The 12524-nt window shown below is 44.2% G+C and overlaps 1 protein-coding gene across 1 annotated transcript in view; it reads right to left on the bottom strand.

Annotated features, from left to right (window-relative positions):
* CEP85L (centrosomal protein 85 like) overlaps window positions 1-12524 on the bottom strand; it is a 130034-nt gene that overhangs the window by 8090 nt on the left and 109420 nt on the right. Inside the window, exons 6-10 of the mRNA XM_068415291.1 lie at window positions 11284-11460; window positions 7757-7909; window positions 7321-7475; window positions 2572-2689; window positions 2212-2262 (exon numbers count right to left, since the gene is read on the bottom strand). Of these exons, the coding sequence (XP_068271392.1) occupies window positions 2212-2262; window positions 2572-2689; window positions 7321-7475; window positions 7757-7909; window positions 11284-11460 (654 nt within the window). The remainder of the gene's footprint in view (window positions 1-2211; window positions 2263-2571; window positions 2690-7320; window positions 7476-7756; window positions 7910-11283; window positions 11461-12524) is intronic.

Below are 12524 nucleotides of genomic sequence, written 5' to 3'. Positions count from 1 at the left end.
TCAGTAGGCAGAACTCAGAAATGACTACTTGTTTTAAAAGCTGTTTTCACACACTTGACCTGCTTCTCAGTTCACCCACACTGTACGCCTCATAAGGAAGCGCTGAAGTAACGTGCATCCTAAAGATAAGCTGTGAGAGAAAGCACAGCTTCACACTCCAGTGGGAGGAAGGGGAGGAGGAAAGAGGGCCCTGCCCCACGTGAAAGGAAACGCCCTGGCAGGGAGAGGGCAGGAAATGTCTCTGCTTCAGGCATTTCCTTTGTCGTACTTACACATGAGCAGAACCTGCAGTGGTGTTGAACTATCTTCTTTAGTTTTTTAAAACCATCTACTGAGAAAAATGGCCATATTGGGTCAGACTGGAGGTCCCTCTAGCTCCATCTGTGGCAGCAGCCAAACAGAAGATGCTTAGGAAGGAGAACAGGGCCATGCATGTGCCCAAAACACTCTCCCAGCTTCCAAGTATCTTCAAATTTGAACAGTCTTTGATGATGAGCAAGTTCAGGGACACCCACAGCCTCAGTTATGATATATGCATTAGTCCTACCTCTTACACGTTTCATGTTCGTGTCAATGCCAGACATTAAAGGTTTCACTGTGCAGCCTTCCTGAGGGTAGGTAGGTGGTGGGGAAGCCAGGTTCAGAACTAGTACCGTCCCCAGTGTATTTTCAGAACTACAACTGCCATTAAATTTACATGACCGTGGAAAATAATGTGCACACATTCAGCTCATGAGTTGCAGAGTAACAGGAACTACTAGAAGTGGAAATCAGTGTTTATGTCTAAAAGACACACCTAACATCTATCATTCTCTGCTACCCTAAAAAGCTCAGAAAAAGTACATGCGCTTACCAGCTTGGCTGAGCCCACAGTGCTATGATTTTCCAGTTGCTCATAGTGCTACGAGTCCTCCGTACTTCACCCTTAACTCTTCCATATGCTTTCCAAACTTACAATTTGGTGCCATCACTCCCATCACAACACAGTTTGGGTTTATTGTGATTGATAGGATTGACAGATGTACTTTGGGTAACACAGGCATTGTACAATCTGACTTACTGTCTTTTTTTGTACCAAAAAATTTTAGTTTTCTGATATCTAAATTAATCATGTAAATACAGATTTTTTTTAAACATTATTCTCATCTATAATTTTTCTCTTTCTGAAGATGTGCTATATATGCAGCATGACATCGTGTCAAGACCAAGCAGAACTATAATCCCTCACACTCAGGAGAACAAATCAACCAAGCAAAACCATAAAAGGAAGATCAAAATCATTCCATCACGACTACAAGCAAATAGAAACTAGTACTGCTTCGTACACTGCTGTCTGAAATAGAATTTGTTTTCAGCCTGCAAATTAAAAACAATGAACTGAAATACATTCTCAAGCATAAGTTACCAATGTGGCAGAAGACAGGGAATAAAATGAGATCATCTGAGCTGAAGATAAATTGTATCTCTGTGCTGATAAGGGATTTCAGTCTCTAACGAACTAATATTCAATGCTTCCCAGGGAACAAATGTGGAAGGCCAGGGAGATCAAGGACACAAAGAAGCTGCTGTAGTCTACAAGTAATTTGACGGCTAACACCATTTTCAAATCTTCTTTTCTGTCCTTATATAAAATACCTAACATTCTGTGATTCTGTGATCCTTGGCTGCAAGCTAGGTGCCCAAGATCCACCAAAAGAGTTAAGACATCTGAGTGACATGTCAGAAACCAGCTGAACAGAGACCTGCTTAAATGATGTGAAATGTGAAGTGGTATGATTTAGAAAGGCACCTGTCCCTACTAAGGATCTCAGCTCCTACTCAGTATCACTTTTTGTACTTTGGATGATCATCTGAACCCCAAAGTTGGATGACAGGCTCCACTGTTACTTACAGAGGCAGTCCTCACACTTGAAACAGGCAGTTCCGGTACAACATCCACTAGACCAGGAGAATAAGGATGCTACATAGCAACAGTTTTTCACTTTATGATGAATATTAGCAAAGTGCTAAACCACACAAACATCAATAATGAATACATTATGAGCCTGCAAGAGAACACAAGTCAACTACAAGCCATAAAATTAAATTCTTGGCACTTCCACCTTTGCCTCCTATTTGGGAAGATAAAAGGATGAAATTCAACTTTAGTAATGTTAATCTTTACGAACTAAAAATGTACGGAGTAAACAACAGAATACACACTCCTCCTACCTGTATGTCTAAAATGAGTCCAGCTATCTGATTTTGTTGATTGTCTATGACCTAGAATATAAAATTGAGTAATTTAGAAGGCTTGAATCTCTTCAGATCATTTTTCAAAAATCAGCTTACAGATGTGTAACCATAGATTTTAAACGGAATATTTGAAGATGTAAACGACAAGAGTTTAGCTCTGATAGAACAGGAAGATAATGCAAAATAAACATACTGAACAGCCAGTTATTGAAAAGAAATCTCAATTAGCAACAAATGTCTAATTATTTAGTGAGATATTTATTTCTGAAGTAAAAAAATAAAGAAACGCAGGACTCAAGGTTAAAGATGCCACCAACAGATCATTTGCAGACTAACCTTACTGGCTTTCTCATTCTTTTCTTTGAGACATTCATTCTCTCTCTGAAGCTGTTTTGTGTCCAACATGGGAAGGCGAATACCATCTTCCAGGCATTTTTCTACTTTCTGTTGTAAACTGCCATTCAATAAGAAAGAAAAATTAAGTGCGCTGATAGAAACCAGAAGGGCTGTGTATTTTAGTGAAAAATTAGAAAGTTGCACCATCTTCCAGTCAGAACTGTAAAACCACACCTCCTAGCAGAATCCACCCTTATGCACAAGCAAACCAACAGTGGATGAATGATTCAAAAATCCTAAACTACTGAAGTTACCATGGCACTGACAAGAACAGATTCATGTAGGAATGGTTTTATGGGCCAGATTCTGTGGTGCATCTCCCAAAAGGCACAGCTCCAGCAGTACAGCATAGGGAGAGGGCAGAGAGGAGCAAAGTAAAGCTTTGTGGTGGTGTTCACAGTTTCTCTGTGCTGCTGTGGGAGGCAAAGCCAGCACCAGCATAGATCAGAGGAGTCTTCGAACCTCTCAAAGTTACAGGACCTTTAAAATCAGGCTCTCTCACTGAGGCACATACAACTCAAAGCAAAGTCCAGAACTGGAGGCTGCATCGAGTGCTGGTGGCCTATCCTTCGTGCCCTCTGTGACTCATAAGGGCAAGCATAAAGCCACTCCTGCCAGCTGCCCCCACGCGAGGGCATGACCTTCACACCATCTGTAGTTCAACTCAAGCTCCTAGCTGTAGCTAGAGCCTTTGCCCACTCACCTTCTCTCAAAAAGGAAATACCTCTTACTAGTGTTAATCTTGCTGTCTCATTTAGAAACCAGAGGCCACCTCAACTATTTGTAGGCTTTCAGAAAAGACAAAATGATCCCCCTCTAGATTATGAGGGCACAAAGAATCAGCCCTTTCATTGGTAAGATGGAAACAATGTGTCAACAATTTGGCTGGCAAGGTGTCCCAACCAGCCTGCCTTTCATCATGGAAACACTTTCAGACTCCTGTGGCATGCACCTTAACCCAATGCAGGGACAGTGAACTGTAGTAATATCCACACAAATTATTGAAAGTGATCTCTCCCTGCTTCTCCCCTCTCCCATTTTTTTAAAAAAATAAGTGTTAAGTAGCTCCCATGATCTGACATGTACCATAGTAACAATGTCTCATCTGGAATCTTCGCATGGGTATCTGTCCCATTTGTTTTTTCATAGTTACGCAAATTCAATCATGGCAGATTTGCTACAGCTAAATCTCCCTGTAAATACCTCCACCCTCAGTGAAAAGGTAAAAAACAGCTACAATTTATTTAAATCTTTGACCCTTCCCTGATACACACATCAGCCAATATCCAGGGAGCTTTTCCACAGCTCATGACAAGATCAGTTATCAAACAGGAGTGATGACAGCTTCTATATAATGCCCCTTTGCTGCACACGTTTATATTCTATCCTCTATCTGGCAGCAGGCTATGATGCCATTGCAGCGGTGTCCCACATCTTTAAAGAAAGACAGTGAAGAGTATCCTAGGCAGACTCTTCTCTGTGGTATTACTTGCAACTTAACACAAATAAAAATTTTATTGGATTTTCTATTGCATTACACTGTCATTCTGCACAGTAATACATTTATGCCATGGAAAATTAGCAGGGCTCATTCGGAGAGCTTTAAACTAGATTCGAAGGGGGATGGGGTAGTAGCTGGGCTTGCACCACTGGGGCAACGCTCTAGTGTTGAGGTAGACCAGGAGGCCTCCCATCCCCCTGGGGAGAAATCGGTGTGCTCAGCTCGCTCCCTGAAATGCCTGTACCCCAATGCGCGCAGCATGGGGAATAAACAGGAGGAGTTGGAAATCCATGTTCGGTTGGGGGGCTATGATCTAGTGGCAATTACAGAGACTTGGTGGGACACCTCGCATGACTGGAACGTGGTCATGGATGGCTATGTCCTGTTCAGGAAAGACAGGCCGCTAAGGAGAGGTGGTGGAGTTGCTCTTTATGTGAGTGAGCAGCTAGAATGTATTGAGTTCTGTCCACGGGCGGATCAGGAGCGAGTTGAGAGTTTGTGGGTGCGAATTAAGGGGCAGGCTGGCAGGGGTGATACTGTTGTGGGTGTCTATTACAGGCCACCGGATCAGGATGAGGACGGTGATGAGGCCTTCTACAGGCAGCTGAAAGCAGTCTCGCAATTACAGGGCCTGGTTGTCGTGGGGGATTTCAACTACCCTGATATTTGCTGGGAGGCCTACTCAGCCAGCCATCCTCAGTCCAGGAGGTTCCTCCAGTGCATTGATGATAACTTTCTGATGCAAATAGTGGATGAGCCAACTAGGAGAGGAGCGCTGCTGGATCTTATCCTCACTAACAAGGAGGGTCTGGTTGAAGCGGTGAAGGTTGAGGGCAGCCTTGGTTGTAGTGACCATGAGATGGTAGAGTTCAGGATCTCATGTGGCAGGAACAGAATAGCGAGCAGAATTGCAACCCTGGACTTCAGGAGGGCCAACTTTGGCCTTTTCAAGCAATTGCTAGGGGAAATTCCATGGGACAGGGTACTAGAAGGTAAGGGGGCTCAAGATAGTTGGTTAGCATTCAAGGACTGCTTCTTCCGAGCTCAAGATCAGAGCATCCCAGCAGGTAGGAAGTCAAGGAAGGGTACCAGGAGACCTGCATGGTTAAACAGGGAACTGCTGGGCAAACTCAAGTGGAAGAAGAGGGTGTACAGATCATGGAAGGAGGGGCTGGCCACTTGGGAGGAATATAAGTCTGTTGTCAGAGGATGTAGGGAGGCAACTAGGAAAGCTAAGGCCTCCTTGGAATTAAACCTTGCAAGAGAGGTCAAGGACAACAGAAAGGGCTTCTTCAAATACATTGCAGGTAAAACTAACACTAGAGGCAATGTAGGCCCACTGATGAATGAGGTGGGGGCCCTGGAGACAGAGGATAAAAAGAAGGCGGAGTTACTGAATGCCTTCTTTGCCTCGGTCTATACTGCTGGAGGCTGTCCTGAGGAGCCCCGGACCCCTGAGGCCCCAGAAGAAGTCAGGATAGAGGAGGAATCTGTCTTGGTTGATGAGGGCTGGGTCAGGGACCAATTAAGCAATCTGGACGTCCATAAATCCATGGGCCCTGATGGGATGCACCCGCGGGTGCTGAGGGAGCTGGCGGAAGTCATTGCTAGGCCACTCTCCATCATCTTTGCTAAGTCGTGGGCAACGGGAGAGGTGCCTGAGGACTGGAGGAAAGCGAATGTCACTCCAGTCTTCAAAAAGGGCAAGAAGGAGGACCCGGGTAACTATAGACCGGTCAGCCTCACCTCCATCCCCGGAAAGGTGATGGAACAACTTGCCCTTGGTGCTGTCTCTAGGCACATCAAGGATAGGGGGATCATTAGGGGCACTCAACATGGCTTCACCAAGGGGAAGTCATGCTTAACCAACTTGATAGCCTTTTATGAGGACATAACCCGGTGGATAGATGATGGTAAAGCTGTGGATGTAGTCTATCTTGATTTCAGTAAAGCGTTTGACACTGTCTCCCACAGCATCCTCGCAGCTAAACTGAGGAAGTGTGGTCTGGATGATCGGGTAGTGAGGTGGATTGTGAACTGGCTGAAGGAAAGAAGCCAGAGAGTGGTGGTCAATGGGACAGAGTCCAGTTGGAGGCCTGTGTCTAGCGGAGTCCCTCAAGGGTCGGTACTGGGACCAGTACTATTCAATATATTCATTAATGACTTGGATGCAGGAATAGAGTGCACTGTCAGCAAGTTCACTGATGACACAAAACTGGGAGGAGTGGCTGACGCGCCGGAAGGCTGCGCAGCCATTCAGAGAGACTGGGACAGGCTGGAGAGTTGGGCGGGGAGAAACTTAATGAAATATAACAAGGGCAAGTGTAGAGTCCTGCATCTGGGCAAGAACAACCCCATGTACCAGTACAAGTTGGGGACAGACCTGTTGGAGAGCAGTGTAGGGGAAAGGGACGTGGGCGTCCTAGTGGACAACAGGATGACCATGAGCCAGCAGTGTGCCCTTGTGGCCAAGAAGGCCAATGGCATCCTGGGGTGTATTAGAAGGGGTGTGGTTAGCAGGTCAAGAGAGGTTCTCCTCCCCCTCTACTCTGCCCTGGTGAGGCCGCATCTGGAATATTGTGTCCAGTTCTGGGCCCCTCAGTTCAAGAAGGACAGGGAACTGCTAGAGAGAGTCCAGCACAGAGCCACGAAGACGATTAAGGGGGTGGAACATCTCCCTTATGAGGAGAGGCTGAGGGAGCTGGGTCTCTTTAGCTTGGAGAAGAGGAGACTGAGGGGTGACCTCATTAATGTTTATAAATATGTAAAGGGCAAGTGTCATGAGGATGGAGCCAGGCTCTTCTCAGTGACATCCCTTGACAGGACAAGGGGCAATGGGTGCAAGCTCGAGCACAGGAGGTTCCGCATAAATATGAGGAAAAACTTCTTTACGGTGAGGGTAACCGAACACTGGAACAGGCTGCCCAGAGAGGTTGTGGAGTCTCCTTCTCTGGAGACATTCAAAACCCGCCTGGACGCGTTCCTGTGTGATATGGTCTAGGCAATCCTGCTCTGGCAGGGGGATTGGACTAGATGATCTTTCGAGGTCCCTTCCAATCCCTAACATTCTGTGATTCTGTGAAAATCATTAGCATTGTAATAGATTACGAGTGCAAATAACATTAGGTCTTGACATCAGGTGGGAAAGTACACCCGTTTCAGCACACAGCCCAAGCAGATGTTCATACCTCTGTACTGTTGTGACCAGCTCTTTTTCTTTTTTCTTCTGACATACCAGTTGCAATTCTCTCTCTCTGCACTGCGATCGGGCCTCTCCGAGCTTCTTTTCTAACTCAGTCATTGTTTCCTGAAGTTGCTTGTTCTTCTCTTCTAGAATTTGCAGCTAACACAGGTTACATTAGTCAGACATGATGCACATATTAGCAGAAGTCCTTGTGGCAGGCCACAGCCTTACAGTTACCTTCTGTATAATCTTAGGCCCATTTCACTTATCTGAGTATGAGAACCCCTAATAGCCACAGTGCTTTCTAAAACATTGAAATACTTCTCTTCCTAAACAGATGGGGAAAAAAAATATACATTGAAACAATAAAGGATTTGACAATAAATATTAGGGAGCTTACTTGTATTTTTAAAATGTACAACAAACTCCCTTTACCTTACCTGTTTAGTCTGCCCTTCTATATCATCCAGTGTTGGTAGGTCAGCCAGGTATTTTTCTAAGGTTTCAATTCGTCTTTGTTTTTCTTTGTTTTGCTCAGACTCCTTCTGGCATTTCTTTTTCAGGCTATTAATATATCGGTCTCTAGTTTTAAGCTAGAAGAAAGTAAAAGTACATGTTTTATGATTACAGTGAAAAATAAACTTGCTTTGGAAGCAGAGACTGGTCACTCTTCAAGAATTGTACTCTCAGCTGCATGAAAGGGTTGGTTACTGCAGAAAACAAAACCAAAGAATGATCAGCCCCAGCAGCTCCAAGTCACAGACCCACATATGACCTCAAACCACGGCTGCTTCACCTCTGCCCAGAACGCACCATGTGCCTTGTAAACTGAAAACACAAACAGCTCAACAGTTAAAATATTCTTCATTTTTTCACCAATGTACATGTTCATATGCAACAAATGATTAGGAAATATTTTAGTCTGTCCTCTTCCTCTGGCTAGGAAAACAAAACACAGGGACTGAGAACTTAACCCAGCAAGAACAGAAGCCAAAACCTGTCTTAGCTGCAGTCTGACAATTACTTCAGAGGACATCAGAACAAAATAATGGCTTCCTTAAGCACCTTTTATAGAGGCATCTTAATTGTCAAACAGCCTGCAAAAGGTTTTTTTATATTGTGTTATCTTTGCTTGCATTCCTGATCCTTACTTTGCTTTATTACCTGGGTTAAAAAAGCAGGCAGGAAGGCAGGCAGGAAAAAGTATTTTCCAGTCATAGTTCAATTTATTGAAAAACGGTATCTCTATTGCTTGAACTAAGGTGTAGTAATTCACAGATAACAAATACTTGTCACTAGAGTAAATGCTAAACGTACTTTTATTTCAGTGCTACAGACACCATCTTTGAAAGGTCATGGAGAACAGGAGAGATGCCTGAGGACTGGAGGAAAGCCAATGTCACTCCAGTCTTCAAAAAGGGCAAGAAGGAAGACCCAGGAAAATACAGGCCAGTCAGCCTCACCTCCATCCATGGAAAGATGATGGAACAGCTCATTCTGGATGTCACCTCTAAGCATGTGGAGGAAAAGAAGGTTATTAGGAATAGTCAACGTGGATTCAGCAATGGGAAATCACGCTTGACCAATCTGATGGCCTTCTATGATGGCAAGATTGGCTTGGGTAGATGAGGGAAGAGCAGTGGATGTTGTCTAGCTTGACTTCAGCAAGGCTTTTGACACTGTCTCCCATAACATCCTCATAGGAAAGCTCAGGAAGTGTGGGTTAGGTGAGTGGACAGTGAGGTGAATTGAGAACTGGCTGAATGGCAGAGCTCAGAGGGTTGTGATCAGCAGTGCTGAGTCTAGTTGGAGGCCTGTAGCTAGCGGTGTTCCCCAGGGGTCAGTACTGGGTCCGGTCCTGTTCAACTTACTCACCAATGACCTGGACCAAAGGGACTGAGTGTACCCTCACCAAGTTTGCTGATGACACAAAACTAGAAGGAGTGGCCAATACACCAGAAGGCTGTGCTGCCATTCAGCGAGACCTGGACAGGCTGGAGAGTTGGGTGGAGAGGAACCTAATAAAGTTCAACAAAGGCAAGTGTAGGGTCCTGAACCTAGGGAGGAATAACCCCATGCACCAGTACAGGTTGGGGGTTGACCTGCTGGAAAGCAGCTCTGCAGAGAAGGACCTGGGAGTTCTGGTGGACAACAAGTTCACCATGAGCCAACAGTGTGCCCTTGTGGCCAGGAAGGCCAATGGTATCCTGGGGTGCACTGGGAAGACTGTGGCCAGCAGTTCAAGGGAGGTTATCCTCCCCCTCTACACTGCCCTAGTGAGGCGACATCTGGAGTACTGTGTCCAGTTCTGGGCCCCTCAGTTCAAGAAAGACAAGGAACTACTGGAGAGAGTCCAGCAGAAGGCTACAAAGATGATCAGAGGGCTGGAGCATTTCTCTTACGAGGAGAGGCTGAATGAGCTGGGTCTTTCAGCACACACTTTAAAGCAAAGCTCACCTGAATGTTAACAGCATTTTCGCCGCTCCCTGGCCAAATCTGGCTTTGGGATGAAAAACCCTACCCTCTCTGAAGAGGCAGGCATTCGTTCAGAAATAACCCTAGCACAGCTATTGGCAACAACCCCCTCTGATCAGTACAGAAATTGTATTTGTGTCCTCTACCATCATTCACTGACCCGGGCCACCAAGCCACTGGGCTCTGGGCTGATCTCCCTGTAAGCACAGCAGAGGAACTCCAGACAACCTGTCCTCAGGCTCAGCACCCAACCTACTGCTTGGGTTCCCAGCCTGCCACATCCCTGCGTGAACACAGCACAGCTCCTTCCTCCCTCCGCAGTCTTCCCTCAAACAGAAGGGCACTTAATTTTATGACAGAAACACATGCTCTTCCTCCCTGCCCTTTCTCTCCTTGAGAGCCTTCTGTTCAGCACACAGAATGGATGAGTGTTAAGGGGTGAATCAGGACTGTGCAGTGAATCAGGGTCCTGGCTACAGACCATCCCACTGACCCATCCTACTGCTGCATGGGTCCTCACCACTGCCACCACCTACAGCAGCAGGTCCTACACAGTGATGAACGAAAGCAGTAAAAGCTGAGACAGGAGGAAGCAGCAGCATCCAATTTCTGCTCTTCCTGAATGTCACCCTTAGTGAAAAGTATACTGCAGGGTTCATAGGAAATGATAAGGCAGAATTTGAGATGAATTACACTTTCTTCTTTGTCTTCCCACCTGCCGCTTGACTGTATCATACTGCTCCTACCCCTTGAACCTGCATTAATATAAATCTAAGCCCATTAGTAAGGTCCAGCGATCAAAGAGTAGAAGGTAACAGTGACAACGTATCCCTAAAACATTAATTAGTAACCACTTGGTCAATGGAACACTCCTGCTTGCAGTAAAGGAAGGCTGTCAGGACATTCAAAATGAACCCTGGGTATTGCTTCAGCCTCCAAAGAAACCCTTTGTCAAGCCAGTTCCAACATCATAGCAATCTAAGCCCCTTCCTTGTCTCAGACTAAAGCCTACTCTACACATCCTAGCAAAGTTACAAGAGAATCCCTCCTGCTGAGTAGGCACACACAGGCTGGTCAGTGCATCTCAAAGCACGAGGCCTGCATTTACAAGCCATGCTAAAAATAGAAAGAGTGTGAAAATGAAATCCTTATGTTTCTAAATGATACTTTATTTACTGTAATAAACACTTCAAGCTACATAAATTCTCAGAGCTGAGCAACTTTTCTTCAAATCAAGTTCAACAGATACCTGCTTAAAACTGTCACCATGACTGCCATTTCATCTCATATTGCTTTTTAGGATGTATTCCCTACAAGTTCAGGTTTGTCCACTGCCAACACCTACTATCACTATCGATTTTTCTATGACAAATAGTTTAGCCACCTTTTGAAAATAGCTCAGCAACCCACATACTAGGTTGCTTTCTAGCAAACAAAATATATGCTGCTATAATAATGTCAAAAGGAAATTTAGAACATGAGAGACACTTACTTTCTCCTCCATCTTCTTTTTCTCTTCAGCAGATTTGTTTGAAATTTGTTTTACAAATTCACTGAGTTGTAATTCCTTGTTCTCAGCTGCTGCAATCTTTCGCTCAAGCTCCTCAAGATGGGATGTTGATCTTTCTGAAACGTGAGGATGCAGTGGTGTGCTCTCATACTGTGGTTGCTTACAAAAAGAAAGAAAATAATCATACAAAGAACGCACACATACCACTGTATACTTGAGCAGCACAGCAGAAAAGAGTCCTGCGTTTTTTTCCGCTCTCAGGAAGGGTGGGGTTTGATTTTTCAAACATTAAAATATGTGGTAACAGCATGTAGTTCAGGAATCTGGAGCAAAAAAAATAAAGCAGCCTGACACCTTTACATTCACAACACATGCAAATGAACATTACGGGGCCACTTTCTCCCTCAGATTTATGGAAGAGGTGTGATTTTTCTTCCAAAAGAAACCCCTGAAAACACAAACAAAAAGTGTTTTCAAAACAAATCACTGCCACTGCATTATCATACCATCCCCTAGGAAGAAAAACACTCTATAAAATAGCTATGAATATATTAAAGTAAGAGATGCTCCATTCTCAAGATCCTTCCAAAGCAGAACATTAGTACTAGTCAAACCTGAGAGCTATTACACCTGAGATGCAGAATGGTGCAGGGACAAGCCTGGAACTACAGCTACAATCAGAAGGCAGGCCTCCTACCTTCTGTCATTTATACTAAAACCCTCCTCCCTTTCCATTTCATGCAGTTTCAATATTACCCTTCTACCTCCACTGCCCATGGACAGACAAGCACAACATGGAAATCAACTGCATGTGGGATGAAAAAGGAGATGCATCTCATTAGGCTTTCAGTTTCAAGATTCATTTAATAACATAAATTGGTATCTTTACAGAAATTATACAGACAGCATTTTTAACTAGTAACATTCCTTCAGCAAAGCATTAAAAGAGATTAAAACTTCCACTAAAGGAGATTTGCATTTCTATGTTAATCTTATAGAAGGCACACAAATCAAGCAGAAATCCTAACACATTATAAACTTTTTTAACTCTTTAAATTATGAAAGATGAATGCATCTGCTGCTTTATTTGAAGTGTTTTATGGCATACTAAGATATGTACAATAAAATTTCATTTTCTGCAGTAATTTTTTTTTCCAAAAAATCTTAATCTAGACAGAATTTTAAAGTATTTTATAAAAGAACTTCCAGAAGCACCAAAAGCC

The sequence above is a fragment of the Nyctibius grandis genome, chromosome 1 (assembly GCF_013368605.1).
Source record: "Nyctibius grandis isolate bNycGra1 chromosome 1, bNycGra1.pri, whole genome shotgun sequence".
NCBI lineage: Eukaryota > Metazoa > Chordata > Aves > Nyctibiiformes > Nyctibiidae > Nyctibius > Nyctibius grandis.
This window is presented reverse-complemented; position numbering and strand designations above follow the sequence as displayed.